This window comes from Polyodon spathula, chromosome 3, assembly GCF_017654505.1.
Source record: "Polyodon spathula isolate WHYD16114869_AA chromosome 3, ASM1765450v1, whole genome shotgun sequence".
NCBI classification, from domain to species: domain Eukaryota; kingdom Metazoa; phylum Chordata; class Actinopteri; order Acipenseriformes; family Polyodontidae; genus Polyodon; species Polyodon spathula.
The window spans coordinates 54,325,019-54,352,018 of record NC_054536.1 but is presented as its reverse complement, the minus strand read 5'-3'; the positions used below and the strand labels follow the sequence as shown (position 1 = coordinate 54,352,018).

The window sequence follows — 27,000 nt, the reverse complement described above, 5'->3', positions numbered from 1 at the left end:
GGCTAATGGGTTTACAAACAGCTGGACAGGTAGGATTGCAGTAGCCGATGCACTGTTATGAGGTCCATGCTGTTGCATTTCAGTGTATTCACAGCACTGTTCTAACCTGATGACTCTTCTCATGCTCCTACTGTTTACTGCCTGCTGGGCTTCAAGGCAAACGCATACAACTCCAATGGAGAGACCACACAGCCCCCCCTGCCACTTTCTTTATGCTCCCCCCACCCCCCCGACACTAAGAACACAACGCTAGTGAATTTAATATGCCGACAATAGAATCAACATTTCAATATCAATTGAGCCAAGCAGTAAAAGGAGCTTCGTGTTCGTTAACTTGACAAGTGAGCAAGGTAAGTTATCAGTGCACTTTAAAGCTCATACTGAAATCCTAACTTAAAAAGGCTGAAGCAGTTCCTGGGAAATAAAAAGTTCAAAAAGAAAAATCGGCGCAATAAAACTGTTGCTCATAGTTTTACTGTCACTGTGAGGTCCAGCAGTGAAGTCACTAAGAATTAAAAGAAAGCAATGGTTCTGTTTCTCACTCAACATTTGGGAATGTGATCTCTTATCATCTTAGAAATCATGAAGGTTCCAGAAGATTCTCCGTGTCTATTTTTAGTACTAATTAGTGCTAATGATGAAAACTGGTGCTAAACTTACCCATCACCATTCAGATCTGACACAGCCATTGTGTAGCCAAAGTATGATGCCATCTGCAAAATATGTACATACAAAATTATTTATGCTGTCTTTAGTTTTTGCAATGGAATGTTGTGCGTAAAGAGAAGTCCTATCTGAGAAAGGGATTTCAAATCAAATACCTGTTCGCCAGTGAAATTCTGGATGAAGGTCAAATCTGAAGAATTTATGACTGCTACCTGCAATGATAATACTGTATATGAAATATGCTATTGAAAAAGCCTGGATGAACATGTACTGCATGTACTTTAACTACCATGAACCCTATTTAGGTAACTGGATCCAAGGTACTGCATTGTGTATCACAATTTTTTTTTGATGTTTGACATTCACCTAATTATTTTTGATATATGAACAACGAAATGGAAACTCAAGAGATTCATCAATGCATCCTGTCACCATTACTGCAGTGCCCTCTGGGAAAACTACCCCCCACTAGAAGAAAATAAATAGTGGGGGGCATGGAGAGGCATTCCTGTCTTGTCTAAAAAAATATCCATATGAGTATGTAGCCTGGCAGGCCAGCTCCATTACAAAAAGCAACAGTGCCTCATTCCACCCATACAGACTAAGTCAAAGCTGCAACCTCAACACAGATTGACTACTATACGGTATATCAGAGGTGGCCATCTGTTTTTGATCCTAGTGCCTTCAGTCCTGTCTCCTCTGATTTAACTGGAGCTCCCTGTCAGGTCAAGTTGACTCTCTTTTAGACTTTACTGTTTGATTCTGATTTTTTACTGTAATAGACATGCCTTGGGTCAACCATGCTCCACATGCTTCAGGAAACTGTCTACTTCCCCCACAGGGTTCCATGAGATAAGATAAACTTTCCCACTTTGTAAGGATAGCAATTTAGAACTGTGTACAAGACCATTACTACATTGAGAGTTCTAGGCTGGTAAAACATGCTTAGAATAAATAAACTGACCAACCCAACCTCCCATTTACTTACATATCCAAAGTTATGTGCTCCTCTTGGAACCCCAGCAATGAGTTCTTTAGAAGACAAGAAGAATAAAAACAGCTGCAGTTTCACACACATCTGTACATTAAACAAAAACACACATACCAACTCCTGCAACTCATAAAGTACTGTATACATGATTGTTTTGTTTAAAATTTTGAACAGGAAACCTTGGAGACACATTGTCTCCATCTCCAGGAAAAATGCTTCAGTGTAAATCAGTAGTAAAAATGGTGAATCCATGTGTTAATTCTGATATTCTGATCACAGCACAAATACATGAATGGCGCTTGCCCCCAAATCTGGAGCGAAGACGTAACCCCCCCCCCCGACAGCGCTGAAATGGTATTCTGAAGACATGTCTTGCGCCATTATAGCGTGCCTGCCCCACCGCCACGGGGTCGGCATAAATTTCGAGGTGTGGTATCATTAACATATTTGCCGAAGCGATTCTGACAGCAGCGCAGTGGGGTCCCAAATCGACAACTGAGCACTATGTTAAGACTCACTGAAACCAGGTGGAACACTACAGTACAGTCCTCTGGAGGTGGGAGGTTTGTTGCAGTTTGTGTATTGCACAACATTGCTATATGTAACGAATGTTATATGATACTCCAGAGGATACATTACAAGCTCAGATGCAACATGATGCGACACTTCATGTCCCGCTAGAAAATAAATCAGCTGCTGCTACTGGTAGACAGGTCAGGGAGGGTGTAATATGTGACTATTTTAGTAGTAAGTATTTTACGCTTTACATGTAGTAATGTCAATGCCATGAAACTATGTACCTTGTATCCCTCGCACTTATTTCAATGTGTCTTGTAGGATTTTTAAGACTTTTGTTTTATGATATGAACAACAACTGCATATAATCATGGATGATATGCTTGCTATTACTATAACATCATCCATTGAGAGGGAAGGTATATCAGGTATGTAATATTATTTGCAAAAATTGGTTTATTGAAACAAAAAGTACATAAAGAATATAGTTGATGAATTTTAGTACAGCGTGTGGACCTAGTCAGCACAAACAAGGCCAGGCCATTGGGAGGGAATACATAAACCACACACTATGACACAGAACCAAAAAAAAAAAAAAAAGTGAGAAACACACATAAAGCAATAATGTAGGGCACAGCTAACATCCAGGACCAGCAGTAGTGGACAAATGAATGTTAACAGATCTTAACATAGCAATCTCCTGTGTCGTGAAGCATGATTTACGTATTTTCTCTGTCAGTGACCTACCACTTGCTGTTCTGACTTGCGCTGGTTGTTCTTGCTCTGTTCTACTGCCGCTCAACATTATCGCTACTTCAGATTCTAAAATCGAAACCTTGCAGTGACACAAGCGAATTGTGTCTCAAAGGGATTGTTGCCTGGCCCTGATTGGATAGCAGATTTCCCAGCCTACTCAGCATTGATTGGCTGGGCGCTGCCAGTGCGCCACTAAACGTGCTTGCACTGGGTTTTTACTTTAATCAGAATCACACTTTAGCATACCTTACATTGACTCTCATTAAATGTTCTGAAGTCCATACATAGCAGTCATGGATAAATGGAAGTTGGGGCTAAACTAAATACTGCATGTCTGCATAATACAGCTTTGTATTTTTTACCATCACAAAGGAAAAAGGAAAGGAAGGTTATATATATATATATATATATATATATATATATAATATATATATATATATATATATATATATATATATATATATATAAACACAGTACACAAACCTGTGGGATCCAAGCCTTTTGTTTTTTATATCAAGGGGTTCGTTATAGGAAAAGGACAATCAAAATAAACAATGAACTGTGGGAATAAGTTAATGAGATGAGTTTGTGAATAAAAATAGAACTACATGTACCTGTTCATTTCATTTATACATTATTCTGCCTTTGTTTTATCCAATTCATTAAAGAATTAAAACACAGTAACATACATAAAGCAAAAATCCTGAATTGAAGCTGAACTTTATTCCAAATCAACCCGATATATATATAGTACACTTGCATTAATTGACTGACTACCTTATGTTTGTGCTCAACAATTACCAGTATTAAATAAACTACTTCCAATTTTGAATAAGAGCTGAAAAAGATATCCTGTGAATACCATTATAAAAATGGTTATGCCATATCTAAACATTTTTTAAAGGCCTAAACAACTTTGAATGATTACAAACTGGAGCCAAGACCATGGTAATGTTACAACCAAAGTACAGTATAAAACATAGCCCTAATATTGTTTAACTGTCTTCTTCCAATACATTTTTACATGTGGATAAATAAACTGTTAAATTAAATTTATATTCAGGCTGACTAAAGATATGACACTTGCAATTTGTTCCACATAACTCGATAACAGAATGCAATAGTAAATATTTCAGAGATCCCTCCCAAGAGTGAAAAAGACAACTTTTCCATTTATAAGCAGTTCCTTCAAATCCATTGAAGAATAGTAACCGTATTCCTTGCTCAGGGCTAAGGAAAAATATCCAACAATTACAACAAAGGCATATGTAGTTTTGCAACATATTACAAATTGCTTTGTACAGAAAAAAAAAATGTACTGTGAATACATAATCTCCTAATGTACACACTTGATTCCGGAACCTAACAAAAGGAGATTATTACCTTGCTCGGAATCTCCTGTAAATTCCCCCACGGCAACAGAGTATCCTGTAGGACACAATAAGCAGACATTAGTATTGGATTATAGGACAGGGCATGTCTGTGTAACAGGGAAGTAGAAGTGAAGAAATGAAAAAGGTTAAATAAGAGGATACCATTAAGTGGATTAGAAACGTGGCCTGTTGTGATGTCACTGTTTGATACTCCTGCCTGGTGTTCTGGCTGAAAGACTTTCAAACCGTCTATAATTAGCAGTACAGTTTTTCACTAATATATACAGTGACAACCTAAGTTTCAATATCTATAATTTATATTAAATGTAAAAAAAAAATGTTTTAAAAACCAATGAAGCCAAATACAGATTTAAATGTTAAAAAATAAACATTTGGCCAGTATTGAAGGCGATAATGAAATGATGAAGTACAATATACATCTAGCTTGTGTTAAGTACACATTGCTTAAATTAATTGGTGTCTTCATGTATTTATATATCTATGATACATTCCCTATTTTATGTGTATGTATGTGTATATGTATACATGTATATATACTTCCAGTTTTGAATAAGAGCTGAAAAAGATATCCTGTGAATATCATTATAAAAATGGTTATACCATACCTAAACTTTTTTTTAAAGTCCTAAACAACTTGCTCCCTTGAGAAAGATATGTACAACATATTGAAACGTTGGGCAGCTGGCTCTCTGAATATATATATATATATATATATATATATATATATATATATATATATATATATATATATATATATATATATATATATATATATATACATCTATATATAGTGAGAAAGTGTAGTTCTGGGGAGCAAAATCACAGTCAGGTGCAAGGTATTTATAGAAAGCAGTCAGTCTCTTCAGGGCTATTGATGAAAGAAGAGTCTGGTTGTGAACCGTAGAGAGAAAAGTACTCAAACGCTAAACGCTTTGCAAACGCAGTACCACAAATTGTTTGTTTGTGCAGTTGTGTATTAGTTTTGTGTTTTATGGCAGGTAAACAGCTTAGCTGTCCTGCGAGTCAGTCAGGGACCTGCTGTATAAGTAGTAAGTGCTCATAAGAGCAAGGCTTTTGTTTGTTCATTTTTTGTTCATTATTAAAAGTGTGCATAAGCACAGAAAATTCAAGTTCTGTGACTGGGTTTGATTTTAAAGGAGCAAACGAACCGCAGAGTGTGAAATATATCTATATCTATATCTATATCTATATATATATATCTATATCTATATCTATATCTATATCTATATCTATATATATATATATATATATAAATACACACACACACACATGTATACATATCTGTCTCAATTGCTGGGTGTTTCATTTACTGCCTAACATTATGTTTCTTTCTTTTCTGTTATCTTAAACTGAAAACTAATAAAAAGATATTACAAAATAATAATTTTTATTAACTGAATCATTTTCATCATTTAATTTGATATACAGTAGCTCATGAAGAAATGTTTAACAGAGCAAAAGCACTATAGTATTATATGCAACTATGAAAGCAGTGGTCAAGAAAAAAATTGTTACATGACTGGTATACAAATTTTACTTTGTAATTTTACTGTATCTTGTATAAAAAAAGGTATGATGGTACAATTTTAACAATACAAACTATTCATAATAATCCATCTGCTGAATGTTTCTAGCTTTTATATGGGTTCCATGGATTGTAAGCTACAAAGTTTCTGGAAGAGTCAGTCATGGCTCTTGAAACGTCAGGGTCATATCCCAGAAGACTAACTTACCGAGGTAGCTGTCATCATAGCTGTCTGGGGCTGCTCTGGTTTGTTTTTCCCCTTTGACTTTTCTCAGGATCTCTTTGAATGAAAACCCATTGATGATCTCAGCCACACTGGTCGTGATTACCTGTCCTTTGTTCACAAAAAGAAATGCATACAAATTTTATTTTTTTAAACAATAGAATAGCCAGCGTTCAAATATAACCACGTTCAAATATAATCAGTTGTTATATTTATTCAAGCAGCCTCCAGATGTCCCAAGAACAATGCCACAATGAAACATGAATTAATTGGTTACCTGCTGTAGTGGATTCAACACTGGTAGCTGTTTATTAAGGTACCTCTATCATCTGTTAACATGGTGGACACAATAACTATCAAACTAATTTCTTTATATTATATATAGGGCGTCTGATTTTTCGGGTGACATTTTTTTCCAAATTCGGGCGAATGTTTTTTTTTTTTTAAATCGGGTAGAATTATTTAGTGAAAAAATCTGGTATCAAATCAAGAAAGAATAAATATTCGGGTAGATATCTGGTTTTATTTAGAAAGTAATAAACAAATGCTTAAAGACAAAGTGTTGACAGCAAAGTTGTTCTCTGTTCCAATCAGATTTTATTTTGTAGTGTGTCTAAATCTAAATGCTCTTGACTTAAACACACATTCATAAAACAAATAACTGGGAAGAAAAGTGTTTCCAAAAAAGCAAAAAACTTAAAGCTATAGTGCTGTAATTTCAAAAAATCTAAATATATATATATATATATAATTACATTAAGAAGCCACATTTTTGTAATAGATTAATCAGCTTACCGTGGGGGGCACTTAAACCAGAGAGTGAAATGTTGCCAATGAAGCGCCTTTGTTTTTCAAAGACATTATTTATCAGTTGGGATTCATTTGTATGGTTACAGAATGATAGATTATGCTCTTGTGCAAGGATTACAAATACCCAAATGAAGCAGTTTTTTTAACATTAGGGTGACAAGAAATGCACTTGTTATTCTTTGTTCTGGTCAACAAAAGGTTATGCAAACTCAAAGCTATTTTTGCTACAATCTGCTTTCTGCTTTTGGGATAAGGCTAGTAAATCAATCTTTCTGTATCTTCCAATGTGTCTTACTACATAATTGATGGCACTGATTACATGTTAAAGATCCTGTTGGTAAACAAGCAATCAGACACTGAATCATGTCTTCTGTAATTTCACCTTTATAGGGTTTCCTTTTGCCTGGCTAGAATACAATGACAAGTTCTAAAAATCTGTGAATAATTCTGCAACAACTCGCACAGCAGCCTGTAAAGATGGGCTTTGACAGTTATGAGTCTTCCTGTTATGAGTCTGTAAAGATCTGCTTCATTCAAGAGGGCAACATTGTTTTACTCCTGCTGTTTCAAAGGAGGTGCAGGTTCTGGTTTTAAGCAGTTTTACAAACTTCACTGGAGATCTGTCTTCTGAGTCGAAGTCTATGAAAATTGTTTAACAGTTAAGCACATGAAACAGACTGAAGTTACACATAACATTGCTTTTGACTCAAAAAAGTTGAGACATGGTGTATGATAAGATGAAAATATGCAAGTTGCTGATTTGTCAGGTGCCAAATGACCCGGGGACATTCATAATTCCAAGAACCTCAACATATAAACCTAAACCTAACCTTAAAATGGCAATTCATGGGTTTTACCCCAAACCTATAATTTAATCCTAACCACAAAATCACTATCATTCAGTTTCCTTACAAGGCAATTCAAATATTATTCTCCATACAATAAATGCTAATTGTGTTCAACAACCAGCTGAAAACTCGCACACCCAACTCTAACCAAACCAGTGCTGGTCATTGCTGGTGCTTCTGACATGAAAACCTAATTGACCCATGTACATTAACAGTCTCCAGCTGAACACATGAGCTTCCCTTTTCCCAATTTCCTTCAATCCAATTTAGAATCCTACAATCAGCCATGCGCAAGGATTGCTGAGCATATGGCACACTTAGCTCTATCCTTTGTCAGCATCCTTGGTTCCTAATCTTTTTACTTAAGTTACAATTTCAAGTGAAATGTTACAAAAGTGCATGGTATGACACGCAATGACTGTGGGACAACTGAGGAATAGTATCTACCATTCACCCCTTCATTTCCCATGACAGGCAGACAGTTGAGATAGCTGGCAATGGCTGGGATGACTCATATAATATTTAGTTAACTTAATTGCTTCATTCTGCAAAGAATGGTGCTGGGAGCTCAGCTGGTAGTAGAATGTAGGTGAACACAGGTCGTAAATGTGTTCTGCCTGTTTATTATCCCAAATGTGTTTGTTAGGTACAAAGGTGTCCTGGTTTTAGCTGTTATAAGATCAAACAATCGCATCCAGAAATATTTTAATTTTGATCAGCGAATTGGATTAGCCATGTTATAAGCAAACCTAAACAGTGTAGCTCGCATCATTCCTTAACATTGTTTATATAAGAATGAAAAAAATGCTGACATCCAGATTGTCTGCTTACAGGCCATTTAATTTTAATATGGCCATTAAGACTTTGACAAACCGCCCACCCAAATCTCCTGTTGTAATTTAACCCTGGATATATTAAAGTGTAAGGAATTCTTTTTTTTTCCCTGAGGTCCATTACCATCTTAAGTGCAGTGTTTCCGTGCTGCAAATAACTCATTGTCTTCATTGGTCTTCCTGCAGCAGTTAACCAGAAGACATTGATCATAATTAAAACTCTACCAGCACCAAGACCATTAATACTACCCTACTTTACGTCACTAACATAATTTAAAATTGGAGTTCCATTATGTCAGTTTACTCCAATGCCGCTGTTTATGCTGCAAAACAAAGTGATTTGCTTATTGGTGCTTTGCATTTGATCATTGCTAGTACTAGTTTACATGTGATATGTCAACACTGAAATCCGTTGCCTGGTATCAAGAGGGTGCGTGATGAAATCTGTAAATGAGTTGTTGAGTGGGACTGGACTGATTAGCTTTACTAATGTAAACCGGACTATATCATTAAATAGACATGACATCTACTGAGCTCACCAACTCCCTCAATTAACACTCAAATGTATAATATTCCTTAGGCAGTACCAGCCAGTGACTGTGGCTATAAATGATATATTTTATTTACAACATTAGGCACATAATCTTAAGCTATACAGTACTCATTTTTTCAGATTTATCAACCTAGATTAATGTGGACAGTTATTTAAATCAAGGCTATTAGCAATATAATATCCTTATGTATTCATATTTGTTTAGGTTTTAAAAAAAAAAAAACTATTTAGTTAATATTGTTAAAATGTATTTTTTTAAACATTACAACACACAGTATATGCTTTCAATTGCAAGAGGGAGTTACTGTACAGTGCTCTTTTGCTTTCTTACAAATCATTTGCCTTATTCACAGAGCTTTGATTCAGGACTTATTTATAGGAAAAGTGGCCAGAATCAGAAAATGGTTCTATTTTAGGAGTATAATAATGCACCCTCCATACATACAGCTATATAATATCTCATCATAAAGCTTGAAGCCTCTCGATTAATTTTACGGTGGTTGTAGAGGGGAGTATGCATTATGTAAAAGGATGCCCAAAATCCTTTGAAGTGCAAAGTATTAAGATGACAAGAGAACACATACATGACTATTTTTACTTTTGCCATTGTGTTCTCAATGCCACAACAATACCTTACAGACGAGCACAAGCATGTGTAATGGACAGTGGTGTGTGACACACTGCCATTACAGATTCTGTCCCGTGGGCAAAATGAGGTCTAAAACCACGAATGTAAGATGAGTCTCTTTTGCACTGTGGTTAAGATGTTCGCGTAAGGTGTACAGGGTCTCCTGTTTGTGCTCAGTCTCCACCATGTTACATGCAATATCTAGAATTTAACGTGTGTAAGGCGATCACATACTAAGTTTTCCTAACTTTTCTGGAGATACAGCCATTCACAGACAAAAGGGCAGTGAAAAGATGTTCAGGGATACATATCTGCTCTTTTACTGAAGGTCGTCAACTTTTGTGAATAGGGTCATATATTAAAAACACTGTGGCATAAGTTCACTGTAAACTTTGTAATTAAACTGAATAAAGCAAATCCCATTACTACTGTACCTTGCCAATAGTAACTCCCAGGTCCTCCCACCACAAGATTTCCATCCTAGAGGAGAAAAAATTAAAAACATTTAATAAGAGTACTGGAAGCGTATTTTCCTCTAATCCAGGTCATTTTTCCTGCCGTGCAGAGGCTGTAAAGTGACAATGACAGGACAGTTTGCTTCCAATCAGCTCTTACAACACAATGCAGAAGTTGATTAATATTGATTGGTATTCAGCTGTAAAGGTGAGAGAAGGAGCTTTTTTATTTCAAAATCAACACATTAATGAATAAATTTATTTAATACTTGTCAACAAGTACTTCTTAAAGGCAGTTACGAGTATGAATACCAGAACACACATAATCATAATATTTATAGAGCTATACATGTTTAGAATTACGAATCACAGTTTTTAATGTGTGCTGGCTAGCAGAATGGCTGAATGCATGTTTATTCTTAAACTTAAGCACAGAGTGCCTCGGAAGATTTTTTTTATTTGTGCTATCCTTCAGGATTAGACTGCTCATCAAAAACTGATTGAGCTGAATAGTGGAGACCTCAAAACTCCTGCCACAAATCACCTGAGCCAGATTTGAACCCAGGCCTCCAGAACAAGAAAGGAATGAAAGATATTGTGAATTAGCCCACTGCCCCATGCTGGGATGATAAAGCAATGCTATAAAATGAACTGACAGACCAAACTATGGTCTATTCCCTTGACAAACAGTTGAAATTATTTTTATCTTGTGCATGAACTATTTGAAATGTGTAGCAGTTTTGACTTTAGGATTAGATTAGGGTTTTGATTTTTTTTTCTGATTCCTAAAATCAGGTTCAGATCCTCCTCTAAGAAAGGGTTTTGCTTATATTGTTCTGTATTTTGAATATAAGTACCTTTGTGAAATCTACACTGAAACCAGCCTGGCAAAAGCCCTGTCCTTCGGGGTCTGGGTTACCTGTAATCAATAAACAAACAGAAATATTGCTGAGCTTATAAAACAAGATTCAGAATAGATGTTATTTTCTCTTTTGTTTAACTTAGCAGTCTTACAGTTAAACATGTGTTTATCCTTTTACCATAAGCAGTATAAAATCATCAAGGTGAGGATAAAATTAAATAATACACAATGCCAAGATCTAATCGAATGGATATTTCAGGTAAATAATTGTGTTATCTTCTTTTAGACCTGGCTCCTGTCATAAATAACCCAGATGGGCACATTGAATACCATCTATTAGGCTTTAGCTATACAGCACATCTACCTTTAGTGTTCATATATTACCCTCACAACAGTACTGCAAGTGAAAGAACATAGCTTGGGGACATTCACATCTTTTTAAAAAATACACAATGATTCAATTTACTATAGCAACATTGCATTGCATACAGATTGTGATCTCAGAACAATAAAACAGGTCAAGGTCAATTTTTCCTTCTGAAAAAGCTCCAAACAAAACAGTATAAACTGAAATGTTATGCATCATGACTGCATTCTAGCATTCATTATTACCCAAAAATGTCTGGGCAATTACATACTGTATAATAGCAGGAGCTGTAGGCCCTGCAAAAACACATTTAATCCCCATGTGTTCCTGCATGTTTTTATGTGATCTCTTCAATGTCTCAAAAAAGATATCAAAAGACACATTGATTCTTTGAGTCAGCTGAACTGGTACCTGGAGGTTCTATGACTGCTGAAACAGTTACTTACTGGAGCGACAGGGTGAATATTCAGCATAGGTACTGAAGTTCTGGTTTGCGACGTAACAGGTGCCAACTGGATCCTTCTCGCTGTCCTGTTTACGAGTCCTCCAGTGATATAGTGGAGCACATGCCTAGTAAAGAGAATGATCAAATACTGCAAGCATGTGGGGATCATGAGCCATGTTTAAAAAAACAACAACAAATGCTTCATTTACATCAGGGCTTCCCACACCCAGTCCTCGGACCCCACTGTCTTCTGGTTTTCATTCCAACTGAGCTCTCAATTACTTAACTAAACTCTTAACTGAACTAACAATTTGCTTAATTTGACCTTGTTTAATTGTTGTCAGCTCTTAAAAAGCTGCAACTATAAAATTGTGAAAGTAACTTGAAATCTGCAACTTTTCAAGATCAATCAAAAAGGTCAAATTAAGCTAATTATTAGTTCAATTAAGGGTTTAGTTAAATAATTGAGAGGTCAGTTGGAATGAAAATGAGAAGACACTGGGGTCCCGAGGACTGGGTTTGGGAAGCCCTGATTTACACTGTTGATTAGATTAATTTAAACAATAAGCATTGAGGGATCTAGTATTGAATATGTTTCTCATAAATCAGTATATATAGTTATATATATATCTTTGAGCTATATATATAGATATATATATATATATATAATATATATATATATATATATATATATATATATATATATGTATTACATTTTTTACTATCTTGCATTAATTTAAATCCATCAGAAATTTTTGCACTGTTCAAATTTACGTTGCTAAGCAGAGCCTGATTTCACTTATTCAATTTAGGTTTAAGTATTATTTTCCATACATACAATGATTGGCCCTCCTTAAGCATGGAATAACTCCACAAATGTTCACAGTATACCCTCTGTAACAGGGGTCTTCAAACCTGGTCCTGCAGAGCCCCAATCATGTAGGTTTTATAGGTGTCATCAATGGCTAAAGATCTGGAGCACTTGGTTGAAATGAAAACTAGAAGATCCTGTAGCTCTCCAGGACCAGGGTTGGAGGAGACCCCTGCTCTATACTATTTCTTATTAATTAACAAGATTTCCATAGGGGATTAGGATTCATGGAATTTTTCTTGGCTATTTCAAAAGTGGGTTTGCAGTTTATTCTAACCAAAAAGGTTCTTTAAAAACAACCTTAAAACTGTTTTAAATGAAAGCAAGTTACTTTTTTTTTTGTGAACAAGACACGATGGTCCAACGTTTAAGAACTTAAACATAACAACTCATCAATTAAGATGTCAATAAACATTCAGAGTTGTTTATGTCTAGTTCTGCAGAAGTGTATTTCACAAGACTTTGCCCTAGAGCCAAAGTTACTCAATATAGCCAGATTTATTTATTTATTTATTTATTTTCTGCAACTAAATAATAAATAAGATGCTGACAGGACATTATAAAACAATATAATGGCTAATGAATGGGAGAGCACATTATTTACATTCAAGTAATTGAGATGATTTTTACTTAACAATTTAAATACCCTGTTCCCTTGTGCTGTTGTTGCAATAAACATTTCTAGTTGAGCTTTATGAAAAAGTTAAGTGCCTGGATGGATGTGTAACCCCCATTTTCAGGGCATGTGATCCCATTATTCTTGATCAGTGTGTATGTCTAACTGCATGACCATGTTCCAGTTCAAGCTCCTCCTTCATCTTCCAATGCCACTTATTATTGGGATTTTTGGAAATTGAGAAAATCCAGAGATCTGGATAATGAGATTTTGGATAACTGACTGAGAGGTTTGTATTTAACAGGGGACAAACACAGTTAAACATACATGTTAAAGGCTTTTTTTTCTATATATAGTACTGTCAGAAGTGAACAAACTTGTCAGAAGTGAAATCCTAATGACATACCACTACTTTTCCTTTATGGGTTCGGACCGTAGCTCCAAACCATTGATTGGATTTGAATTCAATGGGTATCCTGCTGCCATTGAGCCGGACCATTCTGTTATCTAAAAGGAAAAGGAAATCATGTTTTAGGTAGTGAACATCCGTAATCCAGGTGCTTAAAACAACAACCACAGGGAACAGAACAAAATATCTTAGAATTATTGGGACCCTTTAAAAAAATATATATATATCTTAGAATTATTGGGACCCTTTCAAAAAATAGCTCTATGATTTAATATTACACAAATAATTTAAGGGTAGCAGGTTGCTTGTTTGATCTTTGTTTACTTTGAAATGGAGTCTATATGCAGTGAGACTCAAAAAAACACATTCTTTAAAATGTGGACAGGATGTACTGGTATCCTATAAATACAGACAAACAGTAATCATAAAATTGAGATGTTAACATGCTTGTGCTGGGGTTAAATCATGTGGTGAACTTTATTCCCTGATATTTTATATTCACAAATTCGTGTCAGTTTAGTCTTTGCTGGTGTTGGATAGCTTCATTGTCTGTTTCACAAACTCTGTCTTTATCAGTGTGGCACACACTATTTTTTCACTATACTACAGACATAACATAAGAATTCATGAACCACACCCATTACACTGCCTATGTTTCATTTCTCCTGTTGCAAGTCTCTACCTTTTTGTATGTTTTGCCTGTTACACAGAAAGTCACATAAAAAGGAGGTGACTCACAGCTGTTTCACAATATGATTACTACAGACACTTGTACTGTTAGGTAAGACCGAGCATGTGGAAATGTAATATAATATATATTATCTTTATATAGTGCCTTTCATTGTGGAATACCATCACAAAGTGCTTTACAGAGGTAGGCTGCAAACTGTGCATTATATGCAGAGTCATTTACAATAAGACATTGATTTAATATCTCATCCACAGGATGGAGCACAAGGAGGTTAAGTGACTTGCTCAGGGTCACACAATGAGTCACTCAGTGGCAGAAGTGGGATTTGAACCAGTGACCTTCTGCTTACAAGCCCGGGACTATAACCACTTGAACACACTGCCTCCTTAGAGATATCACCCTGTTGTACAGGTAATATAAGAATACATATCTTAGTCGCTCAAAGCCTATTGGCTCCCAGGCATGCTGCATTCACAATGACAAAACAATTGCTTACTGCACAAAACACTAAAATTACATAGTCAGAGCCACATCCTACGGTACACAGCACACCACCAAGAGCCAGTCTGCCACTCTGTAATACATACTGTGTAAATGTGACAGGCTGGCTCTGGGAGTGTGGAGTATTCAGTCTGACAGTTTATTAGTTGTTTTTAAGCATTAAAAATGTTCCTAGGAGAAATAATAATGCTACAAGCTTTATAGAATGTGTCCCAGTCTTTTCAAACCAGCATCTTTTATTATTATTGGCTTTAATATGACTACATAGTGTCATGAAAGTCAACCATCATGAGCTGGCCAGATCTAGAGGAATACAACCCTGCTGAAAATTGAGCTGTTTTCCTGCTGGACCTAGTTGATATGTAAAATAAATAAATAAAAATAAATAAATTGTATTTGTTGCAGGGTAGCGGCAAGACAAAATCAGAAGCCAGGAAGCTGCAGTTTAAGCACTAAAACGCACATTTAATAAACAAAACAATACAAAATACAAACAAAAGGGCACAAGGGCCAACATAAAGGTTTAAACAAAACACAAAAAACTAGGCTGGGAATTCGCCTTCACTACTTACAATTACACCACAAAACAAATGTTGAGGATGAGCCGAGCCTTCACTGAACTTTACAAAAAACCAACTATGCAAAAACACAGTAACAAACACAGTGTACTCTCACCAAACTCCTCTCTCCTAGGCTTTTATTCAGGTGGCCACTCCCCTATCAGCACCAATCTGCACTAACTGGAGAGTGGCCAAACCTGTCCTTGCCACAGTATTCATTTAAGAATGTATATGATAATTGATTAACTTTAAAATGATTTTGAATTGCCTTTTTTTCTGTCCAATTCTCTTGACCAGCTGAAAAGAAGTAAGCTACTAGCCCTGACCAGGATAGACCAGTTATGGTAATTGCTGGAATTTCATTAGGGAATGAATGCCATTAACTACTAGTTGCAAGAAAGTGTCCCTGCCAGGCAAGTTGAGATAAGAAGTGTACAGGAAAAAAAGCAAAGGTAAAGATGCACTTTATGTACCATGTGTCCCAGCTTTGTACATGTCTACTAATAGTGAACACTTTGATTGAGTTACATGTACACATGGCCTGGCCACCAGGGACACCTTTAATCATACTATGTTTATCACAGCCCTTGCACATGTCAGCTAGGAAACACCATCTGGGGAAACAGGCATCCCCTTCTTTCTCCCAAAGCCTCTGAAGTAAATTGATTTCCCACATGTTCACAGTGAAAGACCACCTCCCCCCACCACAAAGTACCACTCATGGCAACGAACTTCCGACTGATTGCAATGCGAATCACCCCTCACCCCCAGTTCATACAGCGTGCTTTTCTCTGCTTCACCTGCAGAAGTGCCATTAGACTACAGCATTTCCTACAGCAGGTCTCTTCTATAACCTGCTAAAGGAAAAGCTTCCCCTCTCAACAAGCAGCTTGCACATCTGTCTTTCATTGACTCTTTTTCACAAAACCACATGGGAATGCTATATTTGTTGATGGATCAATCAAAATCTGATAAGAGCATAATATTGAAAGGCTCTGGTGCAGTATTTGACATTTGGCAAGCTGTCAACCCTCTGTCTCTAAACAAAGACAATAGAAGAATTAAATGCATATTGTAATGATAGTAAGATACAATGAAAATGAATATCCCCAGTACAATCCTTGTTTCTAAAAAATATGAACAAAATGAGTTCAAAAATATAAAAAAGTGTGTGTGTGTGTGTGTGTGTGTGTGTGTGTGTGTGTGTGTGTGTGTGCGCCACAAAGTGTGGATAACAAAGGTAAATATAATTCTGATAAACTTATGAATGGGGACCCTGGATTATGAGATCAGACAGGGATGGTTGTTCAGGAGCAACACTGAACCTCACAGCAGATTCAGGAACTGGTTATCTTTTTGCATTGAAGTGTAGGGCTAAACAGTACCATAAAAAAAAGGAAAAATTCTCATTTTTAAAATGACCACGTTTTAGTACAAGGTATTTAAAATGGTTTGCTTTGGACGAGTATCAATAGAATACATGCAACAGTACTACTACAAATGACAACTGGCAAGGTCCTACTTTTCATGATATATTACTTGTACAAATGTCTAAATGATGCCAAAATATCCACTGGGGTCAAATTACTGGCTTTCTTCAGCAACATGTGGAAATCACTTTGCTCCTGAAACCCAAAAATAAACCCATATGCATCATGTTTAACTATTTCCTGGATAGAGGGATTAAAGAAATAACCACACATGATATGTTAAATGTTTAACTATAAATACATGTATATACAATAGATAAAAATAACCACATGTAAAATAGCCTTTCTTGTGGGAAACATTATTCAACCTGTTATCTATTTTTTTTTTACATCTGTCCATATTTTAAACATATTGTGCTTTTTGTGTTTCAAAAAATCTTTATATTGATGTTCTTAAAAAATATCTTAACCCTCCTATTAGGTTTTGAGTCTATTTGACCTGATTCTAGTTTCCAATTAGCTTAAATGCTATTTTTCATTCATTTTCTGTATAATATTTTATGACTTTTCCTAAGTTGGGATCATGAACTTATAGACAGAAAACAGAAACTCTGAGATGTTTATTTTTTTTTAGAACAGGCCATGTATACAAATAAGATGTTTTGGGTCACTGTGACCTGTGGCATTTATCTATATAGATTTGTGTGCAGGAATAAAACAAACTTCTTCAATTTGTTATTTTATTATTATTATATTGTATTATTATCTCTGGAAATGGCTGCACCTGTCTGGAGATATTTATAAACAAAAAAACAAACAATATATCTCTACAAGGCAGAGCCTAATTTTCACTGTCAGTATTGCAACAGCATCTCACTGGTAAAGACACTCCACAACGAAGAGCTCCCAGGTTGGCAGTCAAATAAGTTTTATCACAGCTCCTGGACTAAAACAGCAGAAAAGAGTAAAACCTTTGCAAATAAAAACAGTTCATCAATTTAAGGCAGTTTAAATTAGTTTGAAATTGCATCGGGCCAATATGACCCAAAACATTAGTATTATGGATTTTCTTGTTGTTACTGCATCTTGTAAAGTGTTTTGGGATGGTGGCCCACTATGAAAGGCGCTATATAAAGATTGATTTATTGATTAATTGATTATGCTATTGAACAATGTTACAATGTTACCTTTGTGATCACAAAAACTTTATATGAAAAAAGGTTTTGATGTTATTGATGGTATAATACACGATCAATATATTTACTCTAAATATTATGATATATATATATATATATATATATATATATATATATATATATATATATATATATATATATATATATATATATATATATAGAGTTAATTATATATCGATTTTGATTAAAATAGTTATTTGTTATTTACTCATTCAGCTAAATTATTTTACAGAAATACTATCCTAGGATAACTACTCAAATATGGCACAAATATGCCTAGGCTTCTACTTACTGGACATATCAAAAGGTATCTGCCTGCAGCGATCTGAGTCTGTTGCTGGCCATGGACAGTAATACACAGCTCCTCCTTCAACTATCCCAGGCTGGGAGGTGTTAGCTTTGGGAGCTCCAACCAGGATACTCATTCTGAAATTACAGAGGAAATCATAAAACATAATGTAATTATAGACACAACAATTAATCATTTTAATAGAAAAAAGAAAATTGTGTTTAGGCAGGAAGATATAACATTATCCCTTTGGTCTTGATACACGTTGCCAGGTTCAACTAAAAAATAAAGAAATACATTGTATTTGTATTATGTTGATAATCAGCGCTTGAAAACATTTAATAAAATCATCAGAATTGTTGGTACAATATAATACAATATTAGCACTGAAACCTGTAAATAACTGCTTACATGATTAAACCATCTACAGGTTGATGTAATGAACTTACTGTTGCAACAGCTGCATAAAGATTGTATTTATAAAATAAACCTAACACATAAACCTAACGCATTTTGTATGAATTTAGCAGACATACGTGTTTCTGTTCGGCACAGGTTTGTGGAAATCCACGGAGTATCCGAAGTAGCTTCCCTCTGGACCACTGTAAACTGTTGGCTTCTCAACATCCAAGTTAAAAGCAGCAATTCCAGCAATAACAAGGAAAAGATAAGAAACGGGGCGGAATAACATCCAGGTGCATGAAGAAAACATGATCAAGAGATATACAATAATCCAAAAAACAGGAAAAAAAAAAGATAAGAAAGACACTCCAAAGCGGAGCCAAAAGCAGTGCTACTAGCTCAGTTGCTGTCAACAGTGCACTTTCCAACTTGAAGTCGAGCTTGCTTCATTCATTCACGATGTACCTCTGGAACTCCCCAACTCTCAGTGACTGACTACGCTGATGAACATTGAAAGATTCCCTGCATACAACAGCTCCGGAACCCTCAGCACAACACGCGTCATCGGGTAAGCCCTTTTATGGAAATATAGTTTGCGTTGCTTTTCAGAACTTCAAGTCAGTGAACTCTGCTTTTCAAATCGTTCGTTCATCTCAGATAGTTGAAAATGATACTCTAACAGACACAAACAAGACATGCTGAACCTGCACCACGGATAAAAAACTAAAACGCAGGTTACACTGAAGGCGTGATATACTTGTAAGAGTTCATGCTAAAAGTGTATATTCTCGTTTTGTCTTTGAGCATAATACAATATTTGCCAAAGCGCAAAAAATAAGTTATAAAACAGTAAGATGAATCAGACTTGCTTTGTAGGCAGCTAGGTCGTGTCTGGTGTGAAGTTAACACGTCTGTACACATTCGAGGATTATACACCTTGCAGAGGTATGGCTGACATTTGCATGGAATAGCCCCCAAAGTACTAGTTTGTTTATTCATTTGTTTTTTGTAATAATAAAGGAAACATGTCATAGCCCTGGCGTTTAAAGCTGCAGTTTCTCACACTGAGTTTTATAGTAAGAAGTGTACCCAATCAGAAACCAGGTAGACATACTCTGTTCGTTTTTTATGCTTTCCGAGAATTTTCGAAATTCCAGACTTAACATAACTACTTTTGATGCATAGACAAGAAGAACGTTTTGCAGGCCCTTGCCACAAGGTACGCATATAGTTGCGGATTTGCAGATACCCAAGGCAGTGATTGAATGGATCTATTCCACCACCACTGTTCCCGGCGGGAGTCTCCAGTGTGCAGAATGTCTCTGAGAAGTGAGGCTTGTGATCAGGAGCAACTCCAGATCCCACAACTATGCATTGAAATTGTAAAATAGGAAAATAGCATACATCGTATGCATCCATATTGTAATTTTCTTCATGAGACGAAGGTGTAATTATTGCACTGGGCATTTTTTAAAATTACATTTTGTTCAGGTGTGCACATGACTAAATTCATATTTGGGGTTTCAGACTATACAGTACAGCAGGGGTGCTAGAGCTGGAGGGGCCAAAGGGGCCAAAGGCCCCCCCCCCCCCCCATTTTCCATTGGTAGCCTTAGTCAATTATGAGTTCATTATTTCCATTCCATTTCAATGCAATCTTGTTTTTCTTTTTTAGGGACAAATTATTTCAGTACTTTTTTTTCAGAAACAACAGAAATGCTATTTAATTGCTCCAAGGAGTTCCTTGCAAGTTATAGAAAGGTGTCAAGTTTAATGTTTGGCTCAGTATAATTTATTTGTTTGTATTTCTTTTACAGTGCCAGCCCTGCTCAGCACTTGTACATAAGCTGGTTGTAAACATTTCATTTAAAATGCATTTGTTTCGTAAACGTTGCAAATGCACGCTTGGGTGAATAGGCTAAGGGTTTTTATTGTTTAATTGGTTAATTATGTAATTGTTTAATTGTCTTATTGTTTAGTTATCCCCTGCACCTGGTGGTAATTGTAAATTAGTGCCAGGTGCAGGGTATTTAAGAGAGGCAGCCAGTTTGCTCAGTGCTGCTGAGTGAGGAGCCTGACTCTCTCTCTCTCTCTCTCTCTCTCTCTCTCTCTCTCTCTCTCTCTCTCTCTCTCTCTCTCTCTCTCTCTCTCTCTCTCTCTCTCTCTCTCTCTCTCTCTCTCTCTCTCTCTCTCTCTCTCTCTCTCTCTCTCTCTGTCTGTGAAAGGTATTGTGTGAAACTGCTGTTATTTGTGTGTTTTTTTGGCAGGTAAATGGGTTATCCACCCCGTGTGATAGTTAGGAACTTGCAGTAAATGTTTACTCAGTACTCTGAAGGAGTTAGGTGTTTGTTTTGTCTTTATTGTTTTGCTTATTTTTGTTATTAAAGTTGCACATCCGCGCTATTTTTCTTTCAAACCTGTGTGTGTATCATGATTTTTAGAAGGGAAAAGAACCCAAGCGGGTCTGTTTGGTATAAATGTTATGACCTTTTAAGGACAGATTTTATTCAATATTGTGTTTTAATGGTATATCATATTATCATGCTGATTGTTAGTGTTAAATTAATCTGGTCTTCTGAAAATGTATATAGAAGGAAGAATGAGTTTGGCGTGGTTTAATCTGTTGCCAAGCACAGAAAATCTACTGAAACATGATTAAGTATCATACATGATATACCCAGTGATTTGTACACTATTTCCCTGTTCTTCTTAGCGTGTGCTGTTCTTGCGCAGCCAAGCAACTGCTGAATCAACAGCTGTGTGTAAAGCACGGAGTCCACCCGGGAAACTTGTCAGCGGGCAGTCCTCCACAACGTGAAGCATTGTCTGTTTCTGCCCACATGAGCAGAATGGGCTGTGTACGAAGCCCCAGTCATAAGGACACACCGACTGTGACCAGTACGATAGCGATTGAGTAAAGTCCAATCTTGGCGTGGCAGGTCAAAGCTGGACGGTTGCGAGTGTCGCTCTGGAACCATTCCTCTTGCCACTGGGTTGTTGATGACCAATCAGGGTCAGGAAGTGACAGCCAGACTGGACGTCTAGATTCCAGACGCACCTTTGGTGGATGGAGGATAATGTCATGCAATGGTAGTGCCGGGTTATCCTGGATCTTGTTGACGATTTTGACCACTGCTTCCTTGCGCCGAATGTGTTGAGGTGTGATGTTGCTCAGCACCGGTAGCCACTGGACCGGAGTTGAACGAAAAGTGCTGGAGACACCACAGTACTCAGCTGTTGAAAATGAACTACTTAAGGTAAAAAAAAAAAACAGATAAAGCAATTTCTTCCAAAAACCATAGGACTCACCTAATATCCTGTCACCAGACAAAATGAAAAAAAAATGTATGTAGCACTAATTGAAACTTGTTCTTCCAATTAAATAGATTAACTGAATGGGACTTGACACTGTCCTTGTGAAAACCTGGCTAATGATTTTATTATCACAGTTTATAAATGAAACCTGACAAACCAAACAGCCATGTTTGAGAAATTGTGATACCTGTAAATGGTGGATTAATGTATGTTTGGTTAAGAAAAGGCGTAAGGCATTTCAGGACCCAGCACCGAAAAAAAAAAAAAAAAAAAAAACCTACTAAGATTAAAATAAATAAATAAATAAAATATCTATCATTGTTACCGTTACAAGATTTTAGAAGGCTATACAAAAGGTATAACAAATAGTACTGTAGAATGTATCCAATATAACGGTATTGTTAAATTGATCAATCAGATCTCTCTGAATTAATTTAAATATAAAGAAGTAAACAATACATACACAAATAGGGTGATCAAATGGCTCCAGGAAGATTTGGGACAGTTCAGATTTTTAAACTTACATAGCGTTGCATTCCGAGGCCTGAATACACTGGTAGATGAATTTAAAAACAGAAAAACCCTCTCTCAAACGCAAATCATATGGTCACCCTAGCATAACCAAACAGAAAGCATTTCAATGAACCACTCTAAATCCCTTTTGAAATTCTGAATGCATTTACTGAAACAGCTGTCTTTTGACCATTAAGCTCACACTTGCTCTATAATTCTATTCCACTAGCACCTTCATTTTCTTTATAAGGCAAAACACAAATAACATGATTACTCGTACCATTTACAGATACCGAGTATGATTTCGTAATATAGCCCCCCCACATGACATGCACTAATTAACTAACAAGTATATGAGACTAATTTAGTAATTTATGTGTGTAGTTCTCATTAATCATTAACACATAGATTATATATATATATATATATATATATATATATATATATATATATATATATATATATATATATATATATATATATTATAATGTATTTATAGTTTTTTTTTAATGTTTTGTTTTTAGTGAATACTTCGGATTGTTTAACTTTCATACATTACAGGCTTATGCTGCAATAATACACAATATTTCACCAAGCTTAAAAATTACACTGTTCAAAATTGCTTCAAGAAAAAAAAAAGTTTATTTTAGGTAGGGCGCTGGATCGTAATAAATAACAGAACACTAGAGATGTGTCGACAGCAACAATCTTTTCTCATGCATTAAACAGAGCAGCAATAAAGTTGGTTATGGTTACAGTCTAGAGAGAGGATAAAGGGATGTTGGCAATACTCTGCAGCTGTATGTGTATCATTAAAACCTAAATCCAAATTAGAATTCGGTCTTGCATTTGTGCCAGTGTTATATTCATATAAGATTGTATGATTTAATAACCACTTACTTTTTTTTCTTATTCTTTAAGTGAACTATGTATAATTATCAAATGTTCAAATTGTTTTAGATACTTTTGTTTTACTTAACAGGACACACAGTATAATAAATGTAAATTGTTACCAAATCTAATTTAAAAAAAGAAAAACACACACACACACACAACACCACAACAGACAATCAGTTAACTTGAATTAATATTGCTTTGCAAGCAGGCTTTCAGTTGAGAGTGGGTGGGGGCCAACTGTGCTTATTAAAAGTTCTGTTTATAGCTGTTATTTTGACAAATGCACTAAACCCAATGCTTATGAGGTAATAATATGAATTCAGAAGGAAGTGATTGGAGCTAAATAATCTTCAGCACTACCAACTTAACTTGCTGACATGGGAACAAAAAAGCTGAAATGAAACATTTTGAAAAAAAGAAATACATAACGCGTAAATAGGTAATCATTTAGGGTTTTCCAGTTAAATATACCATTATGAAAAGTAGTCAACGTGGAACAGACAAATACATTTATATGCGAACAATTACTTCTTTAATGGAAATTCACATCTGTACAATCCAGGGAAAGAAAAAAACCCTGATTATACTGAAGTCTATACTTGAGTGTGCCATAACAACGTTAAAGCTTAGGCCATTCTAATTTTTGTATTCATTTTCAATAGAAGTCAAGTTAATTCTATGAAGGAGATCTGTTGCTTGTCCACAGAAGCTCAATATAGGCAGTGTTTGATTGGAGTATGATCTGTGTGCACCATTGGATCCTCAAAGCCTAAAACTAAAGCAGTTCCCTCTACATACATAACTTAAGAAAATGAGAAAAAGGTATTGTTAGAATATTAATATATTGTACGTATGTTGATCATAAGTCACAACATTCCTAGAAGAAAAATTGTAGTTTAAAACACATCAATTGACTGTCAAAAAAAATAAAAAACAAACAAAAAAAAAGGCTCCACACTATGCCTTTAAACTGTATTAGCTGCCTTTAAACCTGCTTAAAAAGTGCTAAATCTGGTTAGCATCTACACTACGCAGCGTTTAATACCGTACTCCAGACCACCTCAGGGTGCAGTCTTGAGTCCGGTTTGTCAGAAGTGTGGACGCTGTTATAACGAACTACATTTGTGTATCCTCCAATATCCCAAAATGCTCTCTGATATGTTTTCTCACATGTACATTGGAAATCACAACAACATAAATTACAGTGCTTGGTGAGAACTGTAACCAAACTATTTTAATAGAGTTTGTATGCATTAAGCCAGACTAAAAATGAAACAGTCCTTTAGTGTGGACGCTTTGAGCTGTATTAATTAAGAAGTTTTTGAGTACGGTTCGAGATCGGTTATATAGTGTGGACAGGGCCAAAGAGAGAGGTGGACATTCAATATAGTCACCATTTTATTTTTATTTTTTTAATAAGGAGAGACTAAGCCAAGAAGAGAGATACCAAGCAAAATTCTTCTTAAAGCAATCAGTATGGAGGTCATTTGACAGAATTGCCTCATTCAATGACATCAAATTATTGTCGTATGATTAATTCCATATGTCTCAATGTATGACTTTTTTTTTACCTGCACTGAATTCATTAACCAAACATTAAAAACTAGAGTTTTGAGAACAATAAGTATCACAGAGGTAAAATTTGCATCTAGTATAACAACCGCATGTAAACATGGACAAAGTAAAGGTTGTAAAGTGAAGAACTATATAAAGAAATGCACTATTATCAGTTTCTGAAATATGACACGGGCTACAACAAATGTAGTCAATAACAAAAGGGTACTGAAGATGTGTACCTAGTGTAAAAACACAAAATCAAATTGTTAAGGCAGGAGACTGAAACAACGTGTCAGTGAAACGAAACTTAAGTCATAGCATACAGCTGTGAACATATGGTTACATTCTTCACAGCCAATGGTCAACGGTTAGTAGAGTTGGTACCCAAGTACCCCAAACAGACCAGCTTTATTTTTTTGTTTCAACTGGGAACTAAATATCTGTTTTAAATGCATTGAAAATGAAATGAATTGAAAAGAACCTTTAGACATCATCAAGACAAGCTACATGACTGCTCCACGTTCATTACGAGACTGGAATATGACAGTTTGGTTTCTTGAGACCAGGCTAATATACTTCCCTAAAAACATTCTCAGCAAAATGCTAATTGGATTTGGCTCCAAGTGTGCTTACAGGATCTACAAAAAAAAAAAAAAAAAAATCTGACCTGCCTTAAAATTATACATTACGTTCTGTCTTTCTTCATTTAGCTACCAAGGAGACACTTTTGCTAAAAATGTACTGTTCAGACTTCTCTGACAATTGTGTATCTAACAAAAAATGCAATTTGTTCCATCATGACGAGGGTTACAGCAATTCCCAGTAGGTTAATTTAACCACTGCCTCAGCAATTATCACCATTACCTATCGAGTCCTGTCTACTGTAAAAGATAATAGTTTTGGATTTGTTCATTTTAAAAACAGTATGTTGCTCTTCTCACCACACAGCTTCCCCTAAATGGCTGGTTCACTTCTTAAACATACCATTAAAGGAATCAACCTCAGATTATGCATACTTTATAACCAAACAGATTTTAGGTATGGAATTACAATTATTTCCAAAGGTCACTCCACTTAAGGTTTAATGGGTATACTTACATTATTAATTTATTTTGGACCTAGTTTGACATTTATACAAACAGTGAAATAAGGTAATACAATTATGAAATAAGGACAATAACTGGAATGGACTCCTTGCTTTATAGCATCTGTGTCACAATTATATTAATATGAAAGTCACACACATTACATAAATCCATTACTTAAACAGTATGGTTCCCCCTGGTGGAAAACACAGTAGCTATACTTGTGGTGATCAACATTTGAAGCTAATTAAACATAGAATACTCCACTTGTCAAATAATACGGACACAGTCTTGTCTTATGTTTTAAAAACTTTACAAAGTATGAGATTTATTTCAGATTACAGGTCGTAACAAAGCTTGGTGAAGCTGTAAGGATTACCCTACATGTATGATGTCAAACTAATACATTGATAATAAAATATAGTAAAAACTTTGGCACTAAATCTACAGAGCAAGGTATTATAGAACATTTACAATGCTTTTTTGTTTGCCACACATTCCTGCTACTCCCAATGGATGATGACCTCTAAAGAAAGCAGTCTGGGGCTAATACCAATTTGGTGGAAGTACAGAGGAATCTGAACAAAGCACACTCATTCTGCACTACTTATGAGATTTGCAGGCTAATGCATTGCTTTCACTTCCCTCAACTGATTACCAGTGTCTGTTTATGTCATTCCTATACTTCCTGCTGAGAGGATAGGGTTTAGGTACATAGGAAGACTGCCCCAGGAAAGGGGTCTTCAAATAATGAAATACTTTATTGTGAAAAAAT

At 35.6% G+C, this 27,000-nt stretch overlaps 1 protein-coding gene across 1 annotated transcript in view; it reads right to left on the bottom strand.

Annotated features, from left to right (window-relative positions):
- LOC121313180 (integrin alpha-8-like) overlaps positions 1-19,406 on the bottom strand; it is a 71,081-nt gene extending 51,675 nt beyond the window's left edge. Inside the window, exons 1-11 of the mRNA XM_041245474.1 lie at positions 18,993-19,406; positions 18,460-18,593; positions 13,787-13,887; positions 11,895-12,018; positions 11,077-11,138; positions 10,199-10,244; positions 6,078-6,203; positions 4,313-4,357; positions 1,655-1,698; positions 822-878; positions 661-713 (exon numbers count right to left, since the gene is read on the bottom strand). Of these exons, the coding sequence (XP_041101408.1) occupies positions 661-713; positions 822-878; positions 1,655-1,698; positions 4,313-4,357; positions 6,078-6,203; positions 10,199-10,244; positions 11,077-11,138; positions 11,895-12,018; positions 13,787-13,887; positions 18,460-18,593; positions 18,993-19,168 (968 nt within the window). The 5' untranslated portion in view covers positions 19,169-19,406. The remainder of the gene's footprint in view (positions 1-660; positions 714-821; positions 879-1,654; positions 1,699-4,312; positions 4,358-6,077; positions 6,204-10,198; positions 10,245-11,076; positions 11,139-11,894; positions 12,019-13,786; positions 13,888-18,459; positions 18,594-18,992) is intronic.
- Positions 19,407-27,000: the final 7,594 nt, after the last annotated feature.